A 24,278-nucleotide genomic window follows, 5' to 3' on the forward strand; every position below is an offset into this window, starting at 1 on the left:
TTTTCCTACTGCTTGATTGGCAAGTGGAGCAAAACGTGTGATGCCACAAAATGCACATTTTGTTTATAAAAGGCTCAAGTTCAAAACGAAATGCTTTTTAATGACACAAACTGTTTGTTTGGCTTTGACACTTCCTGTCTGTGTTTGTTTTGCTAATAGGGCGAGCGCATTTAGTATGCTTAAAAATGGGCTTCTCCCCCCCGAGCGCACACACATACGCACGCACACGCACACACACACGCCATTTTACTAATGTTTGTGATCATCGTCCTGCACAAACATTGTCTCATTTCTCGCCACTCGCCTTATTATCTCGCCAATTAGTTTTTGCTAATGTTAATAGATGTGCTGGTGCACTCCAGGAACATTAGCTGTCTCTTTGTTAACAAGCATTCCCAGAATTACAGATATTAAATAGGATCGCTCAGTGGGGAGACGGAGGAAAAAAAAAAAAATTTTTTTTGCAACACTGAGCAATAGTTAATGGTGCACACCAATGTGTTTTTTTCGGACAGCGGGTGGATGAAAAACAGCGCTTGAAATGACCGCCAGCAGGCGGGACAACAACAAATGGCTCAATCTGCTCCAAAGTGGCGATTTGCTTTATCAATTGTTCAAATGTTCTTCATTGTTCCTCCCTTTTTAGATGATTTCTATGATGAAAATATGATGCGTTATTGTCTTTATGTTGCTTTAGTTTTACTGGGAAATTCAAGTGGGAGTGCTCGTAACCAGCTCCCAAGCTTTCACAGTCATTTAACAGGGATGTGATTTTTCCGCTAATTCGCGGAATTCCGCTTTTTTTATCTCCCCCCCCCCCCCCCCAAAAACAAAAATCAGATTATTATTTTTTTTTTTTTTTTTTTAGTAGTTCATTGTGTATGCACATGACTCCGACAGATAACATCTTCTGCTATAACAAAGACATTTGTGGTATGCTCTAATATGAGTTACTTTACATTTGGTCATGATACAATTATTTTTTCCTGAAATTTGAACTCTTCAACATTATTTATGTGTTAACTTAGTAATCACATTAGTTAGATATGATGATATTCTCAGTGATAGTTTTTAAAAGCAAAGGCAGTCCAATGTTTTTGAATGTGACTGATTTTGAGTTGACTAAAACTGCCATTTTATATGGGATAGTTCAATATACATTGAAAATTTATGCTGTTGTTTTGTCTATTTCTTTGTCATGTGAGTGCATTGAAAGTACTTAACTCTTTGACTGCCAAAAACATTAAATAACGTTTAGTAAAATCCTATGGAGGAGTGCCAAAGACGTTAAAAGACGTTTGTTTTTTCATTTCATGATGTTTTATGTACAATTAATACCTTTAAAAACACATTTTCCCACTTGCTGTCGGCTGAAGATGAGAGGAAATATTCAATCGTGGCTCACCTGTTTTCTGGGTTTGGTCCCGCAAACTGAGCCACGATTGGTCGTTAAATAATTCCTTGATAAAAAAAAATAATGAACTTCTCAAATGAATTCTGCAAGTGGAGAAAAAAAAATTGTTTATAAAGGTATTCATTGTTCATTAAAAAATAATGACGTTGTCACATTAATTATAGGCTAAATGTGATCTTCTTGCACACAAAGCAGCGACCATTAAAAATAGATGATACAACAATGCTCAAAGGTATTTAACTCTTTGACTGCCAGACGTTTTCAGAAAAGGGATGCCGTGGGTGCCAGCCGATTTAAGCATTTTTGACTGATCTTTCAAGGTCCACAGAAAATTATGTGTTTGGACTATGGAAACACACATACTACCAAATGATAGATTGGACTCTCATCTTTCATCAGAAAAAAAAGTTTGTTTCTACCTTATTCCGTTTTTGAGTAATCAACAATAGAAAATGGTTTGTTTCACCTCTGTTTTGAAACAAACGTCTTTTAACGTCTTTGGCACTCCTCCATAGGATTTTACTAAACGTTATTTAACGTTTTTGGCAGTCAAAGAGTTAATAACTTTTCCGTGTGGGAATCGGCAAAATGCCGAGCCGTGTTGAACAAAACCCGACTTGATGTTTGCACAGGCACGATTCTGTTTTCCTCCTCCGTGAGGTCCGAACATTGTGTGTGACGCGATCTCCATCCTTCAGGCGTGCCGGAGAAACCCGAGATCGAGGGTCTGCTGAAGCCCGCCTTGGAGGGCGACCACATCACTCTGACCTGCATGACCCACGGCAGCAAACCTGCCGCTGACTTGCGCTGGTTCCGAAATGACAAGGAGGTCAAAGGTCAGTCAGTCTCTTTTCTGCAGCCGTCTCCGGCTCGTTTTCATACACTCGGGATGTTTCGAAATTGATAGCGGTTGATTTATTTGTTCACATTTAATGTTTGCGTTTCATTTTTCCAAAATCAAGGCCTTCAGACCCACATTTTTTTCTGCTGGGAAATTTTTGGGCGGTGTTATCTCATGTTTTAATTTGTTCTAGTGGACGCCAGGAAAAAAAATGTCTGTAACGTGTTGTAAACTTAGCAAGCTTATATGCAACATTTTTAACATGAACATCATGCAAATCAACTTGTGATGTGTTGACATCGTCCAAATGATGCGTTTTATTCATTTCGACACGCAAACATATCATGTCCATTGGGACCTTCGATGGGTCTGAAGGGGTTTTAAGCGTCAAAAATCTTATCTAATACTTTAAGCATCTTAACTCATTCACTGCCATTGACGGCGAAACACGTCAAAGTTCCTTTTTTATTGGAGTGGCAGTGAATGAGTTAAAATTGTCAGCCTGGCATGAGGCGGCCCGCCAGGCCTATAAAGCACTGGGGGAAACCCTGGCATTTTTCTTTCTCGTTGTTAACTTGCATAAAGTGGGTCGCATCTTTGCAACGAAAGGTAAACGCGAGTCCCAGGACGACACGAGTCGAGAAGCGCTTGCTTTGGAATGCACGCATAAACCCTCAGCGTCAAGCACTGGAAATAAACTGTCGTTCCGGGGGGCTCAAGTGCACTTGGCGGGGGCTTTATTGCGTCTCAGGTGCGCTTGCGGGGGCTTTACGGCAGCTCGGGGACGCTTGGTGGGGGCTCGGCTTCTGCCGGCTCTCCACAAATTGCAAATTTTTTATTTCCCCCCCCCCCCCCCCATCACTTTTGGCCTCTCGCTCAAAAGGACCGTCTTGACAACGCCGCAGGTGACCATGGAGGAATATTTTTCTTTATTGTCCTGATTTCTCGCTCTATTGCGACAGAGAGACGCATGCGAGGATGTTTATGAAGTGCGTTGAGTCTTTTCTCGTCCCTCGTAAGAGCACTTTGGTTGCAGTGTTGAGTGGCTGCAGCAGACGTCACTTCTTATCAGAGTCGAGCATAAAAGTACGTACGTCATGCAACACCCTCCAGAGGGTTCGCCCCGGTTTTTGGGGGGGTTTTCCCCCCAGCACGTCAAAACAATGCCACCGCAACATTGTCGACTATAAAGCCATTTATAGTCGCTTGCCACGGGAGATTTTTGTCTCCCTGCCACTTGAACTGTCTCGTCCCCTAAGAAACAGCCCCCCCCACCCCGCACCCCCGCAGCTTCGGCTTAGCCTGCCGTCTCCACCGCGAGCGTCCCACGGTTCGGATAAGCGAGGAGATTGCATCAGATCAATGTTGGCTTCGAGCGGACGTCATTACGCGTTTGCGTCTAATTAAATCATCTGGAGACGTTCACGCATTCGCTTCAAAGCGTTTTAACAGGTTGATGTTTTGTTTTGTTTTTTAATTTAGGGATGTTTACTTTTGTTCAGAAGTACTCAACTCTTGAGTCGTCACGGATACCGATACCAAGTGCTGATACCATCGTATTTTTTATATAGTATATGATTTCCCAAAGAAAATAATGATTCATAATTGTATAGAAAGACCTATATATCCCAATATAGCATTTTTAGCATTTTAGCATTGGTGATTATTGCATTTCCCGAATAAGAAAAAAAGGGAAACGCAACCAAGACGTCATTTTCTCTTAAATGACCAGCAAAGGTTAACAAATGCCGAGACATTCTCTGAAATGTTTTTAGCGCTTCTCAAAGGAAGGTCAGATGCGATGACTCCTGATTCCTGTAATGTTGCTTGAGCATCTTTTATCCTCCATCTTCCTTCAACTTTTTTGTATTCATATATTCCAGTTGCTGGCAAGCGTCGGCGTGTGAACGTGTCGCCGCCTCGCCTCGCCAGCCCCGCCCATTCCGACACTTTTCAAAGCTTTCCAAACAGGAGGCCGTTTTCATTAAAAGAACAAAAACAAGAGCATCGCTATCACGTCGCCGTTTTTTTTTCTCCTGGTGAAAGAAATTGCGGCCCCCAACAGAAAGCACCTTGAGACTTCATACCAACGTCAGATTAGAAGATTGCTGTCAGCTGCGCTATTGGACCCGTCAAGAATTTCGATCAGGTGATGTTGCAGCCTGCGTCGGGTGTCTGCCATCACGTCCTCTCTCTCTCTCTTTCTCTCTCGCCGAGCGGGCGAGCGAGTGAGTTTAAGCTGCCACAGCTCAGCCTGCTATCTGGCGGCGGGGCTTCCCGGGGTTCAGATAAGCCGGCAGATAGCATCAAATCGATGCTTGTTTTCCGCACAGTTTTAAGCAAACATCGTTGCATATTTTTTTGGAATGACTTGCTCAGGAGATGATATTGACCCCCCCGATGCTATATTGTGATTGATACGTCTTTCTTTATGAATAGGTCAAAACATGGTCTACGTATATAGAATTTTTTAACCTAATTCCGGTTACTTAATTCTGTCTGTTAGCGAGAGCCACTACATCGTGATAACTTACGTTGATGTTTCTGCATTTGGCAATTTATTATTATATTCAGGGATGTGATTTTTCCGCTAATTCGCGGAATTCCGCTTTTTTTTATCCCCCCCACCCCCCAAAAAAAAAACTATTTTTTTTTTTTTTTTTTTTAGTAGTTCATTGTGTATGCACATGACTCCGACAGATAACATCTTCTGCTATAACAAAGACATTTGTGGTATGCTCTAATATGAGTTACTTTTCATTTGGTCATGATATAATTATTTGGTCATGCTCCCCCCCACCCCCCCCCCCCCCGGCTAAATTTTCCGATAATTTCACTTTGGTCAAATCACATCCCTGTATATTATATTATGAGTATGGGATTTTTTTTAATGGGCTTTAGGTGAACTGATGAATACACACACGCTCGCACGCATGCACTCACACACACACACACACACATACACATACTCACCCACATACAAAAAAATATATATATATATATATATATGTGTGTGTATATGTATATATATATGTATATATATTTAAAATAAAAACATTTATTAAAATTTTTTTAATTGATTTGTTTGTTTGTTTAAAAAAAAAAAAAGGAGAGCAATGATGATGTCAAATCGAATGAACAATACTGAGCTTTCCTGAGAAAAAAAAGGAAAAAAAAAAAGGAATAGGTCATTGTTTTGTGAGGGATATTTTATGTATCAAAACTACTAGTGGTATCAGTACTTGGGATTGGTATCATTGAGTACTTGTACTGGTATCGGTCTGGGAAAAAAAAGGAAGTGGTGTCAAACATTCCCAGCAAAATTAGTAAACATTTATGAGAGATCATTTTGACCCCTAGAACATTTTTCCCCAAAAATATACGAGTCACTCCAAACTCTTGCCCTGGTTTTTCGTCACAGCGGAAATAAAACATTGATTTCCAGATGTGTTGCTTTCGATGCTAACACGATTGTCCTGCCGCGTGCACAATTTAACGACAGGAGCTCGAACGTTTGTGTCCTGACTTGAGCTTATCAATGTTGCATCTTTGTCAAACCACAAATGCATTTCCACTGCTTATAGTACACCCCCCACACACACACACACACACACATTTATAAAAAGGTGTGAATTATTTATCGGATCGCGACAGTCAAGCCTGTGTGACATTGAGAGCGCTAGTAACACGAGTTCAAATAAATGTTGAAAAAAAAATGAAAAAGATGTCGGATTGAGGATCCGTCTGCGGAAGCGTGTGACCTTCGATGATGAAAATCAATCAACTTGAAAGCACGCCATCACTTCATCAACGATTAATAGACGATTGAACGTATATCCTGTATGTATACTGTAGTGGTGCGCTCGGGGGTGTTCATCGTGGTGACGAGCGGGCGGGGGCGGGGGGCGGGGCTGCTCACTGTGAGAAGTCACCTGATGGCAGAAATGGCGTAAATGACAATTCCGACATATTGTTGAGGGATCTTTGGGAATAGCCGCCGTGATTATACGAGCCGCCTGTCACCCATCGCCATTCATTTACTAGACAACCTATGCTAAGTGTGTGTGCGTGTGCGTGTGCGTGAACACAATAGTCCGATTGAGCATATAACCTGCATGTAAAGTTTATGTGCGCGGTGGCACAAAAATCCAATATTCTGATTTCTTCCCTTTTTTTTTTTTTTTTGTCCCTTCAGTCCCCAGCAAGTAATGATATTTTTGCATCTCACGAGACCTGCGCCAGCACCGGCGCCATGTAGCACTTGTTTACACACCACTGAACCGGGGGGGGGGGGGGGGTCCACATTAAATTAATATTTATTCCAAATAGGGGCGGCTGCGTCGGCAACGGGATGATTATTATCATCGTAGCGCGTGACCCCAACAGTGGAGGTTATTGTTTTGTGCCGATATGCGACGGCGCCGTTCCTAAGAGGGCTTGAAGGAGAAAAAAAAAAAAACGATTTGATTTCAAATCTCGCTCGCAGTCGCAAAGTTGTTCTATTGTCAGAGTTGTTAGTCATGGACAGAAAGGGAAACGGGTCCGTCACGATTGCGTTAGCGTTAGGCGGTTAGCGATATCGTTTGGTACCTTTTTCAAGCTTGAAAAGTAAAAAAAGAAAAAAAAAAAGTTTTTCATCAGTGTTGAGTCTCTGGACGACATTCACAGCAGCAAGAAGCCACCGAAGGAGGCGGACGGGATCAATGAGCGTTAAAGAAGTCGTTCCAAGATGGCGCTCGCAAGCCACGCCGGCATGAATAAAAGATGCACGCGCACAAAAGCGTCCGTTCGCCCTCTAAATCACGGCGCTTTGCACTGACGACGCTACGGTGCATTCATTGAAATCAAGGCCGCGGGAAAACTCGGCTTTACGGAATGAACGGCGCCATCTTTCGGCTTAAGCGTCGTTTTCATTCCCAGAAACGCTCACCGATCGTGTGCCGGCGCTAAAGAGAGATGATTTCGAATGCAGTTTGATGTTTTTGCATTTCTGCGATCCAATGCCGATATTCCCGCAATGCAAGCGATGACGTCAGAGAAACGAGCGATGCTTGTCACTTTATTGCTTTTCTGTCTAATTGCTAAAAAAAAAAAAAAAAAGTCCAATCTTCCCAACTGAGAAGTCTTTGACTTCCATTATAACAGGGATGTGATTTTTCCGCTAATTCGCGGAATTCCGCTTTTTTTATCAACCCCCCCACCCCCCCCCAAAAAAAAATGCTTTTTTTTTTTTTTTTTTTTGTAGTTCATTGTGTATGCACATGACTCCGACAAGATAACATCTTCTGCTATAACAAAGACATTTGTGGTATGCTCTAATATGAGTTACTTTTCATTTGGTCACGATACAATTATTTGTTCATGAAATTTGAACTCTTCAACATTATTTATGTGTTAACTTAGTAATCACATTAGTTAGATATGATGATATTCTCAGTGATAGTTTTTAAAAGCAAAGGCAGTCCAATGTTTTGAATGTGACTGATTTTGAGTTGACTAAAACTGCCATTTTATATGGGATAGTTCAATATACATTGGAAATTTATGCTGTTGTTTTGTCTATTTCTTTGTCATGTGAGTGCATTGAAAGTACTTAAAAACACGGAAAACCCATGAGCTCAGGGGGGGGGCTTCGCCCTCCTTGTCCCCCCCACCAGGGCACTGCCCTGGACCTAGCTGGGTGCCAGCGGCCCCCAGACCCCCGGCTAAATTTTCAGATAATTTCACTTTGGTCAAATCACATCCCTGATTTAATGAAATCATATTCAAGCATTTCTACAGCGGGCCAAAAAAATGACATTTTTACTGTTGGAAATGTAAATATTCAAATGTAAACATTCTTACAAGGATTAAACGGTTGGCAGTTTAAAGTCTTTATTAACAAACGAACTCCACCACATTGTAATGAGTAGAACTTATTGATTTGAGCATTTTTTTTTAAATGTTAGCGTAGCATCACCATGTACTGTAGCTTAGCCACACATGCTTCACTTCCTCCTTATTATTAGGAATTTGATTGACATTCCGTTGTGACTACGTGGCGTCCATTGCCACAAATTTCATGAACATTTGATGTATCAAAAGTACTAGTGGTGTCCGGTTTCATTGACTAGTCAAGAATCGAGTACCTCATACTGGTATCGGTCCTAACAAACTGAACATCCCGACTTCCAACTGCGCATTCTCATCTTTGTATGGGCTGAATATTTGCTGATATTTTCCCGGCGGTCCGACGTTCTGACCGGTCAGTTTGTCACGCGCACGGCAAAGCTGACACTCGCAGCCAACTGACGCGGCATCCGAAGACGAGGGCATGAGACCGTGACACTTGCGGTCTCAGTCCATTAGGATCAACATGGCGGAGGTGGACAGCCTGCCAAGGTGCCGATACCCGGCGGACCCGCAGCTCTCTCTTTTTTTTTCTTCCTTCATGGAGACGCTTTCTGGTGCGGCGAATGCTCGGGGGACTTGTCGGAGAGGACGTCGCGCTTCCCGCCTGCCAGCTGCCGATAGAACTGTCCGACTTTAAAGCTTTTTTTTTTTTTTTGTATGAGCGGTCGCCGGACACGTCACAACAATCCAAAACAAGCCAGTTGATCGGGTCAGAAGCAAAAAGTCCAGAAATAAAAAGTAGAGAGTGACATTTCTAAATAAACCAACAGCGTACAAGAAATGGATTTTCAAAATCCTTTTTTCAAAAAGTCGTCCCTGCCCGCCTGCTGCTGCAATTAATCAGTGGCTTGTCCGTGATGTTCTTCCGCCATCTTGGCCGTCCGTCTCCGTGCACATTTCAAGTCGCTCGCGAAAGGATCCGATTTAGCAGGCGTTCGATTCATTTTGGGGGTCTTGGTCCTCCAAAGGCTTCGAAATTGTGGGCTGCTGCCAAACTTGAAGCGCGAAAAAAAAAAAAAAAAAAAAAAAAAGCACAATTACTCAACAGCTCGATTTAACAAACAAAACTTATTTGCATTTCACTTTGTTTTGTTTTTGTTGCTAATTCCATTTCAATTGAGGTCTCGTGCCAAATACAAACTCGTGGCGCTTAGTAGAGTTGAGGCTAATTAGCACAAAATGCCGCAATATACCAGAGAATCGGAGACAAAGAATTTTATCGAGGAAGAAAAACAAGGTTTAAGGGATTTTCATCACTGGAATAAATCAAGACCATTCATTTGTAAGCATTTCAAATTATTCTCTATATACCTACATATAAAAACAAACTTTAAAAAAAAAAAATAATAATTATTTGTACAAAATCCAGCTCTGCCATCAGTTCTATGCGGTATATGAGGCCCAATGTGTGTTTACCTTGTGCACCTTTGACGCCCTCGGGTCCAGGATGTTGGCAAACGCACTCATTTTATGATTTGATCAATATCCCTGCAATTTTGTTTTGGTGGCAGGAAAAACGCTTGTAAATCCTTCACGTCCTCACTTATGGCTGCGGATTCCTTTTTGGGGAACGGTACGAGATCCGCAAGGATAAAGAAAAGAAGATGCTTTATGTTTTTGTTTGTTTTTTTTAAATATCACAATCACGGAGGATGAATTTGATTCATGACTATAAGCACGACACACTAACAAGTTATTGCGCGTTCTGTTATTGGGGGCTGTTCAGTAGCACTTTTTCAGAACACGTTACCAATCAACTCGAGTAGGTGCGAGTAGCAGTATTTTGATTATTAAAATTTGGGATGGGTGAGTACCGATACCAGGTTTCATCAGCGGTCCAGAAAGTAAAAACCCTACCACAGTTAGCTAGCTAGCATGGTGCTCGTTGACCTGCTATGAAGCTAGCTAGCTAGCTAGCATGGTGCTCGTTGACCTGCTATGAAGCTAGCTAGCTAGCTAGCATCAATGGCTAAAGCCAAACTGTGGCAGGGTTTCTCTGGGCATCAGTATCGGGCCGATATCAGGCCTTATTACAAGGTATCGGTACTCGCGACGAAAGTCGATGCCAGTATTGGATGTTTCTTGCAACCGCTTAACAATCAAGAACTAGGAATGAAAAGTTTGAAGAATTGAAAATTGCTATCCATTTCATGCAATTTGAAGGGAAAATACTTCATTGGGATATAAAGGTCTTTTGGGGGGGGGGGTAAATAGCTGTCATTTTTTTGGGTGGGGAGATTGTTATGTATCAAAAGTATTAATGGTAATCGGTACTAAATTTAAAAATCATCCCAACAACAGATTTTTTTCCCCTTAAAATTGCATGAAATCAATGGTCATTTTCTACTCTTCCAATTTCTAGTTCCTGATTGCAAAACAGCCACAAAAGGTTTACCGATGCTGGTATCGGCCTGATACAGATGCCTAGTATCGGTACTCGCCCATCCCTAATCGTTACCTTACCAAAATATTAGGTACACCTGCACAATTGTTTCCAAATTGCACAGGTGTACCTAATATTGTGACCCCGTAATCCTGCACTTCCCTAGTTTCTCCATCCAGACGTTTTTTTTTGTTATTGTTTTTGTGTTTGTTTTTTTTCCCACCCACTCTCTGGATGGATGCTGCAAACACTTGCAGAGCTGTCAGTCATTCATCTCAAGTGGGAGGCGAGCTGATTGGCTCGCTATGGGGAAGTGACGGAGCAGAATTGTTGACTGACAGGCCGGATGAAAAAAAGAGAGCGAGGCGAGACGAGGCGTCGGAGTCTGCCGGGATGATTTGGAAAGTGGAGCAGATGAGCGCGCGGTCGGGAAGCGCGTCGGGGGGGGGGGGGGGAATAAACAGTCTCTTTAGGAGAAGCAAACAAAAGGTGGCCTGCACGAGGGAGGCCGGCGCTCGCTCCGCTCTGCTCGGAATACACAAGTAGGACGCGTTTTGACAAAAGGGAACAACAACAAATGAAGATAATAAGCTCAAGTCGATATGCACTTGAGCGGTACGCTGCATCAGGTACGCCATCAAAAGAGATGTTCGTCTACTTGCGCTTGTCGAGACTTTTTTTTTTTTTTTTTTTTTTTTTTTTTTGAAGGAGAGCGCAGCTTTTGTGAGATGTTCCTGCTTGCATCACACATTGACACTCTTAACCTTGTGTCACCACACAAGCAAAGTCTGGCCGCTGCTAGAGCTTGGTTTAAAAAAAATTTTTTTAAAAAATCCAATAATCGATATTGAATTGATTTTCCTTTTCTAGTCTGATCTCAATTCATAAAACCATGACTTGATTATATTGATATCTCTTTTTACCATCAATTCGTGAGAAAAATAGAATCTTAAAGGCCACATTTTTTTTGTGTCTTACTGTTTTCTTGCCATTTACATTCAATTTAAATTCACATGAATTTAAGAGTATTTTCTTACATTTATGAAAAACCGTATTGCACTTTAGGACAACTCTGCTGATTTAATGTTTGTTTATATATTTAATCAATATTGGATTGAAGGGAAGCGAACCCAAAAAAAAAAAAAAAAAACGAATCTAATCAAACTGAACTCTTGTGAATCGAAATCAAAATCAATTCCCATGCAGCTCCCGAGCGCTCCACAGGCAGGACGAGAGGCCGAAAAAGAGAAATGTGTTGTTCAGCCCTCTTCTGTTCATTTTAAGAGTCCTTACTTGAAGGTCATGCAATATTTACTCTATGATGGTAGAAGCACTGATCGTGTAGTGGTTCACTTGGCTGAACAGAGCAAATATGTTGTCCAGATCTTCTGCTCCTTTTCGACATGCAAAGATTTTAGAATTTCAGGCCAAATGTAGCACTTCAGCATACTTCCTTGACACCGATTACTAGTTCCCTATTTGTCCAAAAAATACAAATGGGCGGGGCTTCAGTGTGCGTACATTATTGTGCTTGTGGTTTCTTCATTGTTTTGTCTGGATTGGAGGCGCTATAAAAGCTAGCGTGATAGCATCTTTCTTGTATTAACATCTTCTCGCCGTCCCAATCGGCCCAACGTGACTTTGACTAATTACATGAACAGAGGAGTGCGTACCGTACGTCTGTCATTGCGGGCGCCCCGCCCGCCCGCAGTGCCATTTATTTCCGATGCGTTGCGGCGTGATCCAGCGGCCGGGCCGCGCGCGCGCGCCATCTGTAACGCTCGGCGTGTTGCCGCTTCCCGCACGCAGGCGCCAAAGAGGTGAACGCCAGCGGCAAGACGTTCACGGTGCGCAGCTCGCTGCAGCTGCGCGTGGACCGGCGCGACGACGGCGTGGCCTACACCTGCCGGGTGGACCACCAGGCACTCTCGCAGACGCCGCAGCAGACCACCGAAGTGCTGGAGGTCCACTGTGAGTGCGAAGCAGAGTTTGGCGATTTTCATTTCAGTTGGTTTTTATTCCGTTTTGAGTTTTCTTATTTCAATTTGATTCGTTTTAACCCCTTGACTCCCAAAAGAGTGCTGCCAGAAAACCAATTGATTGCATCATATCACCACAAATGACCAGGCTTGTCAGTATCTGCTGAATGTAATCTAACTTCACTGATTACTTGCTTTAGAAAGTAACTAAGTTTAATAACTAGTTACTTTAGTAATCAGTTACATTCAGCAGACGCCGACAATGATGGTCATTTGTGGTCATATGACACAATCAGCTGATATTCTGGCAGGGGTTTTTAATTCGTTTTTCAGGGTGGTTCTGTTTTTTTTAATGCTTAGATTTAGTTTAGTTTTTAGTATTAGTTTTAGTTTTTTTAATGTGTATTACTTGTGCATAATATTTAATAAACACTATGGTAAAATGAAAACATCACTTGAGTGTGACACACTTTCAAACATCTTTATTTCAGTTAATATTGAAATAAATATACTTTAAAATCATATTTGAAAGGCTCATGTGTTAAATTAATTACCAAAGAGTAAAACAAATGACTTTTTCACTATAATTATAGTTAGATGTAAAAAATAAAAATAAAGCATTTTCGTTTTACTTTTATTTGGTTAACGAAATTGTTTTTAAAATGTTTGTTTGTTGGTTGACGTTTGTGCGTGCGTGTGTGTTAGATGCTCCTCGGGTGAAGATCGACCACTCGCTTGCCGTCCCTCAGGAGGGTCAGTACCTAAAGCTGGACTGCGTGTCCAAGGAAACCCTTCGTAAGAATGTTTATAACTGCCTTCATTGAGTTCAGTCTACAAATGTAGCACAAACGAAGCGTATCGGGTTCGCTGGTCTTTCCAGGCCGGACCCCGTGATGTGGACAAAAGACGGCGTGGAGCTTTCGGACCTGGGCAGGGTGATCGTGGAGGGTCGGGAGCTGACGTTCACGTCACTCAACAAGACGGACAACGGCACGTACCGCTGCGAGGCCAGCAACCACCTCGGGACCAGCAGCGCTGAATACGTGCTCTACGTCTACGGTGAGTCCTGCGGGAAACAAAAAGGCGCGATAAAAAGGAAAGATCCAGGGACCTTCCATGGCACTTTTTTTTTCTCCAGTGAATACTCACAGATTCTGATACCTCGGTTACCAATGCTACCTAAAATTTCAATTCACACAATGACAGATAATTGATGATTCGTGATGTCGGATTATTTTTTTCCTTGAGTATCGATGGCTGATATCGGCCTCATGTCTAGCAAGTTAGATTAACCGCAGAGCAGAACTGTTTTTCACCAGGGAACGATGGATAGACAACCAGGTCGACAAAAAAGTCCAGATTTTAATATAAAAGCATCCAAAATTAGGGATTTTCTATACCACTTTTTTTTTTTTTTTTTTTTTTAATATGCCCCTCGCAAAAAAATAAATAAATAATGACAGAATTTTAAAGGACCGATGTATCCCAATATACACTCTAAAGACAGTTGGGTCAAAAATAACCCAATTTGGGTCAAAATGCAACCGACCCACTACTTGGATCGATTTGACCCAACCTTTCTAGGTTGCTTTGTACAAAATGACCGAGAAAGTCGGGTCTGATTGACCCAACTAGAGTGTAGACTAAAAAAACAAAAACTAAATCAATATGCGTCAAAAAGGGCCTGACACAACTTTTTGGGTTTTTCATTTCACCAAAAATTGGCTATTTTATACACACACCAAAAAAAAAAAACAAAAAAAAAAAACTAAAATTGACCCATTTTGGGTTATTTTTTATACAACCGTTTTTTAGAGTGTAGCATGAAATGAATGGCAATTTTCTACTTTTCTAATTTCTAATTCCTGATTATAAAATGGTGGCTCATATTGTTGAAAAAAGGCCGGCCAACCTGGTATCAGTACTTGCCCAGCCCTACATAAAAAAAAAAAAAAAAACTCTAACCAAAATGTGGCTAAAATGATTTTTGTCGTTTTGTACAGTAAGCAAAAAAAAAAAAAAAAAAAAAGCAAGCAAGCAGCAAAGTGAAATGTTTGTTTTGGAGGCTCCCGCCGCGCACGTGCATCAGCAGCGTGAGTGATTAGCGGCAACATCGCTCGCACGGCCTCAGGTGGCACTAATACCACCACCAACGTCTTTCTTTAAATAAACCTGCGTCCCAGATCTTCCTCATGCATGCACATCATGAGGGAGGAGCCAGTGTGTGTGTGTGTGTGTGTGTCGGTGTGTGTGTAATTTAGTGCTGTGTTGTCAGTAATATCAGCACGGAGGAATAGTCATTGCGAGCAACGCCAGAGGAAGTGGAGAAGGAAGTGAATCAGTGTCAAGGAAAACAGATCGCTGGTCCTCCCCGTTTTTCTTGCGTCCCCTCGGCCGTTTGTCTCTCGGAATTGGATCTCTCTTGCTTTTGTTTTCGGATGAGCGACAACACGGCAGAAACGGGAAATATTGCTTTATTATTACCGCTTGTTTGTATTTTGCCGTGAGCGTGACATTCAATATTCTTTGTCCGAATCATGGCCATATTTGCCTGCCCGCGGTGGCTCCAAAGTCATAAGCTCGGCGGCCGTTCAAGGATACCAGCAAGGTTGCTATCAATAGTTCATGAAGCGTCTGCTGCGGCAAGCACGTCAATGGAAAATTCTTCCGTTATGAAATATCTGTTTTTGGGTTACACATTCAAAAACATTGTTTTTTGTAAAGAAACACTGTTTTGCTGAATGTCCTCTGACTCACATTTTGAGCGTCGGCCCGTCTTTCTGGAGAGATTTGATTCGCATGCTTGGAGCTCAGCATACCTTCCAAATGTCCGGCAAATGTAAAAGCCTAAAAGCAGCAAAGGGATGTTTTTCAACCGACAAACTCAACGCCACAGAAAAGAGCAATCGGGGTCAAAGAGTCCAATGGAGATTCATGACGTGCTTTTCCAAAATGGCGCCCGCTTTGTTCCCGGGCGTTCATTAGCGGTTAGCACACACCTTTTAGCCTTTTACAATTGCTGCCATAATTCTTGCGTGGTGTACAGCAAGGAGACATTTCCAGCCGGAGTGGCGGCGCGGAGTTGTTTTGTGGCGCTCGGCCCGGCCGAGAAGTCACGGAGACGGCCGCCGCCGGGTCTTGCGGCGCGGCCAATTAAAAAGCCTCCACAGCGTTGTGAAAAAGCAGAGCGACACAAACAAGGTGGCGGCGCAACCTCATTAACTTCGTCAAACAATGCTTCCTCCACAATCCCTTTTTGTCCACTTAATATTTCACCGTCGCCTTGGATGGAACGCAACCAGGAATGTCCTTCTAGCTGTGAGTCCAAATATTTTGCTATTTTTTTATTGATTCTGTTTTTATTCATCGCTTCACGTTGTGAAAACAACTGTTTTTTTTTTTTTATATAATGTTGAAAGGTTGCTGCTTTCCTCATCGTTGTGGCGTTCCGACCACTCCCCACTTGTCCATTACTAGACTGGGGGGTCCCCCCCCCCCATTTCTGTAGTGTATTTTTATACATGTGAAGTATGTTGGCATTTCCTTTGTTTTGCTTCATTACTGAATATATTTACCGTCTGTGCACTTTTTGTATTTCCTGCTTGTTTTTAACAAATCATTTTCCCCGGCTAAGCTGTCATATCTCATTTTCTGCCATTTTCAGTTGCATTTTCTGTTGTAAATGTTTGTGTGTCCACCCCCGCCACCAGAAGAGCCCCAGCACCCCGCCCCCATCCACCGCACCACCCCACACCACCCTCCCTCCATCCCACCCCCCCAGACACCCACGCTTCAGACCCCGCAGTCACCGGAAACCGAGGTACAGTAACCGGCCGGCTTCCTTTTCCGAGCTCATCTTGTCGCATCTCACGCTTGTCTCCGATTAATCACTTCACCCGCCTCACACCTCACTGTCAATACTTCAAAAGTTAATTCTCAAAGAAGGTATATATATATATATATATACTATTTTTTTTTTTAAAAGACGCTTCCTGCAGGTACGTCCGGGCTTCTTGTATTCAGTGCGAGTGCAGCTGTTTAAAATCCGATGCCCCCTTGACATTCCTACGACTTGAGTCGTCGCGTGTCCCTGAAAGCTCAAAGAAGTAAATGTCATGTCCAACTGCGAATGTCTGTCCCCCCCCCCCCCCCACCCCCCCCCTACGCCCCCACCAGGGAGGACTCAACGTGACTCCTAATGCTGCGTTCAATCCAGGAAGCCTTCGCACTTGAAAAGTAGCTTTTTTTTTCCGCTTGTTTTTTTGTAGCAACTCAAACTTTCAGAGCGTGTCGCTGATATATCGGCTCATAATGATTTGATTGAATTGTAATATGAAGAATGGTTCGTCGTCTGTCAAGATTGTAATTCGTATTGTGGGGAACACCAAACGCTGACGTCACCCTTTTTGAAATATCTGTCATTTGTGCAAAAGTTGATGACAGGCAGGGTCATAATTATACATTAAATGCAATTATCCGCTAGAAGAGAGTGAGGACGATGTTGAGGACAAGTTCATTACATCCGAAGTATTTATAATAAAATAGCCCCGAACTGTACATATTTTCCAATAATTCTTTCAAAATGGAACCCAAGCCATAAATGTTGCACGAGTACGTAATTATTTTTTGATACACTTTGCCACCACTCGCATGTAATCCAGCGTTGAAGAGCTTCATGTATCTGCGCCTTCCTTTAATCCTCTCCAAGCCCGACAGCATCATATTTTAGTTCGCCATCCCCGCCGCACCTCCGAGATTGGAGTCCGAAAAAAAGTTGCGTGCGTCCATCATGGTGGCAACCGGTCCGGCCCAGAGACGGCAGAAAGATGTTATCGCCGGATGACAACTGCTTTGCCGGACTGCGGATATTGTCGAGCGATACAAGGAACGATTGAGGGACTTTTGTTGAACCCTTCAACATAATGGAGGACGGGTTGACATGGCCGAGCACAGACTTCAAGTGCGGCTCGACAAGATGTTGGAGTAAGAAGGCGCGAGTTGGACCGGATGTTTCCAGATGTGGGGAACTTGGAGATTATTGTTTGGCTGTCTTTAACGCCAGTCTGATGTTGAACGAAGCACTTAAGGAACTCACGGATCAAAGTTCCTCATCCCCGGGGATGCGTTCCAAGTGCAAATGATCTAAGAGGCAAATCCATTACGGAAAATGCGTGCGCGGCATTTTTTAATGAAGGGAAGTTTTACCACGGAGAAAGACTTTTGACATTGGAAGATGATCCGATAGATCAATTTATAGATCCATGGGCGGGGGATTGCCTGATTGACGCGGAGAAGAATGGATGGCAGATGGACGGACTGTTAGCTTGATGGACACGAGAGGGTGAAGATCCTGACGGACGGACAAAGACAGACGGAAAAAAAATACTAGCCGATAGACCAGAGGGACAAACAAGTTGTGATGGACAGATTGTCGTACATACAGACGGATGGAAGGACCCTAAAAGGACTGTGAGACCGACAGACAAACAGACATGATGGACTGTACGTACGAATGGAGGGAAGGAGAGCAATGGGCGGACGGAAAGACAGGTGGACAAGAGGGGACGATGCACAGTTTGGCAGGACAGACAGCAGGATGGATAGACAGATGTCCTGAGAGAAATGAAGTGTCTGACGCGCCAACAAATGATGAAGTAATACACATGATGAATACATTACGTATTTCAAAAGTCAGAAATGGGACGGACTAGCATTATTTGTTGGACGGACCGTGTCGTGTCCCTGGTGATTCTGTCTGCACCGCAAATTCTAACCGCTGACACAGCGCCACGTCTTGTATGCTAACGCGAGACGTCGCGTTTGATTGACGTGTCAATTTCAAACTCAGGTGCTGCGTTAAGCAATATGTAAATGAGTCCGCCGGCCTTTAAAGTTGAAATAAGCGTTTTGGTGAGATCGTCTCCAACGCCTTCCTTTCTGCAGCGCCTCTTTTTCCCGTGTCGTCGGCGTCGTCCCCGCTGCACGCGACTCGTCTCTCAAGGCTGGCACACAATGCGGAATATTCCCCATCAGCTTGTGATGTCTATTTGTGTTGCGCTGACACACGCGAGCTTCCCCGCGTTATGGCGCGGGAATCTCGATATCCGACTCCTTCAAGGCGTGCGTCCCCAGTCGCGCGCCGCTACGCTATCTGCTTTCATGTGTCTTCTTGATTTATTAGCAGCTCTTTTCACGGGCTCCCGATGAAAGCAAACATGCGCGGAGCCCTTCCAGCCCCGTGACGTTTTGTCTTTTTAATAAAGTTGTCCGCCTGCGCTGAAGACGCACGGAAGGTCCAAACGTTGCCGCTCGTAAGGCGGAATATTAGCATATCACACGCGTGATTATCTCTTTGATCTATTCCACTCCTCACTTTTTGACACCTTGCTACAATTTGCGCCGGAGAAAAAACAAACGCAGGTTATCATGTACCAAGCTAGCATTCGCCATGTAGCAAAAAAAAATGGACCGGGTTGACTTTATTTAAAATGTGTGTTGAATGGACGTACTCGGCAACACAGAAAAACGATCCCCGTGTTGGAGTCGCATCTTAGAAGAATTTCTTGGTCTTTGCTGCCAATACGAGTCATCCGGTCTCACAGCAAGAGGTCCGCAAAAGCTGAACAGACGCCGCATTCAAAGTCTCGCTTCCTTTGCTCGCTTGGAAAGTGCCAAACAACTCAAGTTGGAGGCCTTAAACAAAAGAACCGCTCCACAATAACACCGATGGTAAATGCAGAATGTGGAACTTTCACGGATTTTTAACACCGACTGGCAGCCATTTTTTTTTTTGAGGAACAGCACAATTTCCTCACTTGTTAGTTTTATTTGGAACAGTGCAGATTATCACTACAGCTACCATAAAATCCCATGAGTAGCTCATGTGCCCGTGTATAATCCCCCCCCCCCCCCCCCTAAAATTGCCCTGAACTCAAAACCGATAGATACATTCTTATTTTTTTTTATTATTATTATTTTTCCTGGAGAGCTCAATATTGATCATTTGGTAATTTTACCGATTTGACATGTCATCATCATTGCTCTCCTTTTTTTGTATATATATATATATATATATATATATATTTTTTTTTTTTTTTTTTTTTTTTTTATTTTTTTTTTTTTTGTATGTGGGTGAATATGTGTATCGATCCATTCTATTTTAAATATTTTAAGAAGAGCACACAAAAGGCTTTGATGCAGCCTTTGAACGGCAGAGAACGGGAGAAGCAATGGTAGTAATTACAAAAACGGCCGGCAGGTGGCAGCAGAGAGTATAAGAGACCAACTAGGGCGCTCTTATCCAGCCCGTTTTCCGTCATTCACTCCTGCAGTGCAGCTGAATCCAACCATCAGCTAATCGGCAAGCATTGCAGAAGCCTGATCATGAATCCGGCGTGCTAGTGGAGGGAAACATGGAAAACAGGCTGGGTGGGGGCTCTCGAGCGCCGAACTTGGCCACCCCTGCCTAAGACCGACCGTATTAGGAGTCAGGGAGTGAAAGGTGGCATTTATTCAAGCTAGCAGGAATATTGGCAAATAAATATTTGATATAGCAGACTTGATGCTTCTAATAAATAGCATAATTAGCTGCAGCATGTTTGGTGACAGTTGTTGACCTCTGGGGTGTAAGATAAAGATTCCCAATCTGCGGTGTACGACTCCAGACTGATGCCTGAAGTGTAGCCTGTGATTCAATGTATTGATTTAAGCGCCGGAGCGTGCGCGCCCGCTCAGTCTTAATGGCAATGATACGTCTTTGGCTAAGCACCAAAGGTCTGTGCAATGTCATCAACGTGTACATAAACACATCCTGGCTCTGCATGGCCGCTTACCTGCCTCGCCGTCTTCGTCTCGGCCGCTTTGCAAATGAGCTGTGACCTTGCTGAGCTGAAATTAGTCATCGCGCGCAACAAGGCTTTCGTTGAAATGTTTACCTCACAATCGGGATTCCGTTGATCGAGCCCCGTTGGCTGATAGTTGTCCGAAGTGATACTCGGAAGCTGCTCGGCAGCTGATAGCTTAGCTTGCATCGCCGTCGCCATCCATAGCGACGCCTTCCACACCAAAATTTTCATGCTCAATACGGACAAACTTGATAAGCAAAGACATCCATTTTCGATACCGCTTACCCTGTTCAGGGTTAGAGACTTTATTTTTTGAATCGATACAGTGATACAGGAATGATACTGAAATAATATTTACCCCTTTCAATTTAGCACTTTTTAATGTGCATCCCCGACTTCTTTAACTCTTTGACTGCCAAAAACGTTTAATAACGTTTAGTAAAATCCTAGGGAGGAGTGCCAAAGACGTTAAAAGACGTTTGTTTCAAAACAGAGATGAAACTAACCGTTTTCTATTGTTGATTACTGAAAAACGGAATAAGGTAGAAACAAACTTTTTTTTTCTGATGAAAGATGAGAGTCCAATCTTTCATTTGGTAGTATGTGTGTTTCCATAGTCCAAACACATAATTTTCTGTGGACCTTGAAAGATCAGTCAAAATGCTTAAATCGGCTGGCAACCACGGCATCCCTTTTCTGAAAACGTCTGGCAGTCAAAGAGTTAACTCTTTGACCGCCAAAAACGTTTAATAACGTTTAGTAAAATCCTAAGGAGGGCTGCCAAAGACGTTAAAAGTCGTTGTTTTTGTTTTTTTTGGGAAACGGGTGGAGGAAAGCCTTGGTAGTATGTGTGCTTCCATAGTCCAAACACAAAATTTTCTGTGGACCTTGAAAGATCAGTCAAAATGCTTAAATCAGCTGGCGCCCACAGCATCCCTTTTCTGAAAACGCTTGGCAGTCAAAGAGTTAACGGAGAGCGCAGACGGGAGTTGAATTCTAGCAAGCAAGTTGGCAAAGTTTTTGCTTCCTCTGTGGACTGTGAATGTGTTGCGCCGTGTTGTCCGCTCCAAGGGTCAAAGGTGACGGGATCAATAATGGGTTGCCGCAGCGTGGCGAGGCGATCTTTATCTCGGGCCCGGCCGGGTGTGTTCAGGATGCAATGTGGATCGTCGGAAGACTTGCGGCAAGCGGCGGTTTAATTACCGGCATTCCTCCGAGCTCTGTTCCTTGAGGGCTCGCGCCGTCTGCATTTCAAGACGAGGGGTCTTTTCCCTACCATGAAATATTCATGACGCTCGCTCTTGATTGTGAAATCTACCTTGCAAAATAGTCTGACTCTAATAAAGGTTACAAAAGTTGGGGAAATAACGAAAACCCAAAGAAGAATTGGCTAAAAGTGAGAACGCTGCGTGCAAGGAAAAAAAGGGGACATTTCTGTGGATGAAGTTGCGTTCCTACTATGAAGTAACCCGAAGCCGTATTTAATGAACTCTTCGTCAATTGCGTGTTTTTTTTTTTTTAGGTTTGCGCATTAAGCTCGGAAAGTCCATTTTTAATAAAAAAAAAAAAACACTAAGGTCAGCAGATGGCAGCATCGGGTCTCTTTTGGATGAGCTCAAAACAATGTGGACGCTTGCGAACGCGGCGAATCTGCGGAAACTTGCGTGCGTTCGAACCAATCCCAGTTGGTGAGTCGGTTTCAGGGGTTCGGCGGAGGTCAAGACGCACACCCGACTCGTATGAATCATGATGACAGGCCCCACTTGGCCTTTACATCATGTATAATGGAAAGTATGGTGTTCCGCAGGGTTCGGGACCTCTGCTGTTTTCATTGTATCGGCAACGAGGTTAACAACCACTTGTTTACTCTTTTTGGAGTTGTTTTGGTCGTAGCCTTGAAAAATCAGTCACAATGCTTTCAATTGGCTGGCACGCGAGAGGTTTTCTTTTTTTCCAAAATGGCCGCCATTGAAAAAGTTCACTTATGCTAACGTAGCAGTAAAGTCATCATTAGAAATATTCAAAATGGCCGCCACAGCTTCCCTGTCAGCAGTGCTAACCTTTGGAAGGGAAAAAGCCAAGCTCACACTTTTGTGTTTGTTTGCCAACTTTGAGCGCGAAGGACAAAAAGTGCCGCGTGTTGTCTGCAGGTGCTCCTGTTCAATCTGGTGTGGACGAGGGAGAAACCTGTTGTGAAAACTCAATGAGTGAAAGGACAATTTTCATTCCTTGGAGGGATTTCAGAGCGCTTGATTCCATTGCTATCGATCTAACGTTAGCGCCGGGTTCGGACGCGTGATGAGCAGAAATAACGTTTTTTCTCCGGCGGCCGACTTGCGTTTTCAAGCAAAAAAGTCTTCTGTTGCCGTCGCAGCGTCCTGAAATATTGAAGAGCCGCGGGACAATCTTCCGTCCATTTCCTCCCCCGCACGGCGGCGAGCGGCGCAGGACGAATTAAAACATCATGCAAAGGTCTTTGCGCTTATTGCGCTCAGGCCGGCTTATTGATGAGCTTTCACATTCGCTGGCTTCGGGGGAAGAAATATGGCAACAATTTGGAAGTAAGTGTCGGAACAGGGAGAGCCAAATCATTGGCGTGCGATGAATGACGTGCAATAAAGCCACACTTATTTGTTGGCGACGTTTGTCCCTCCGGAGGATATTCCGGTTTGACGCGTCCCTCTGTGGGGTTTTCCTTGAACCCGGTTTAATGCTGTCGTCTTATCCTGGTGTCGCGTTTGGCTTGGCAGAGGTTATCGACGACGCCCGACACGAAACCGCCGTGATGGATTGATTCTCGCGTTTGGGCTTAATGAATTCATATGATTCTCTTACTCTGATTATAAGTTCATTTTCATTGTGCGAGCAAGACGGGAGAGGGGGGGGGGGAGGGGGTTCGGGAGGGAGGCCGCCTGGCTGCTTGAATATTCAAGAGCGAGTGCGCCACCATGTGAGGAGCTTTATTGAATGATTAGCGAGAGTAATTTGTTTTCAGAATCTAATTAATCCTCTCTGAGTCACCGAGCAATAATCTGCAAGGACACACAGAAAGAAAGAAGAAAAAAAAAAAAGTCCAAACGCGCACGTGTCTCAGTGGCGACGTTTTGACTTTCTCCAACGTGGCAGGTGTGTTGCCTTTTTTCTTTCAAATGTTGGACGCTCGTCTGTCTTTTTTTGTCCTTCCGCCGCAGCCGCGAGCGACTCCTCCATCTTGGCTGCGGAAGTCGGCGTTAGATGAAGCTCACGCCGTCGGACTCAGAAAGTTGCACTTCATTGACTTATTGAACTGCTCGAGTCTGCCGGCGCTTTGGACGACTTCTCTGATTAGCAACTGCGGCGACATGCGGCTTCCTCGTCAAATCAGACATTTAGGACTCTTTGTAGTCAGGAAAAATGGCTGCATCTTTTAGTCATTGATGCAGTGATGTCATCATGATTCAGAAAATGGAGATACAATTCAAAAGATGTACTGTAGTGTAAGAACGAGTGTGATATTGATTTGTTGGTTATTTTTCAGCCACTAGATGGCATCGTTGCGTTTGTAAGACATTGCTATCTAATATTTAACATGAAGTCACTTCAAAAAATTCTGCACATTTTTCAAATTGTAAAATACAACTTGATCTCAGTCTGCATAAATAGATGCATTATTATTGCCGCTAAATTTTGACGTGGATGCGTCCGCTGCGTTACGACTGGAATTCGTTAAAAAAAAAATGATGGCGTTAAAGGGAACTTTGAATGATCTCAAACTTTTCACACCCCTTATATGTACATATATGTGCGTGCGTGCGTGCGTGCGTGAGAAAGAAAATGAAAGTAAAGAAAGAAATCCCGAATGGAAGCTTGCAGATCTCCACGGTTCCGCATCACATGATCTTTTCATAAAACCTCCTCTGTGCGATTTCAGGCGTGAGCAAAGCAG

At 43.4% G+C, this 24,278-nt stretch overlaps 1 protein-coding gene across 1 annotated transcript in view; it reads left to right on the forward strand.

Moving 5' to 3' along the window:
- Positions 1–24,278, forward strand: part of cadm2a (cell adhesion molecule 2a) — a 180,032-nt gene that overhangs the window by 146,724 nt on the left and 9,030 nt on the right. Inside the window, 5 exon segments of the mRNA XM_077546792.1 lie at positions 2,113–2,250; positions 12,340–12,501; positions 13,215–13,286; positions 13,289–13,304; positions 13,390–13,568. Of these exon segments, the coding sequence (XP_077402918.1) occupies positions 2,113–2,250; positions 12,340–12,501; positions 13,215–13,286; positions 13,289–13,304; positions 13,390–13,568 (567 nt within the window).

This window comes from Vanacampus margaritifer, chromosome 16 (genome assembly GCF_051991255.1).
Source record: "Vanacampus margaritifer isolate UIUO_Vmar chromosome 16, RoL_Vmar_1.0, whole genome shotgun sequence".
Classification (NCBI taxonomy): Eukaryota; Metazoa; Chordata; class Actinopteri; order Syngnathiformes; family Syngnathidae; genus Vanacampus; species Vanacampus margaritifer.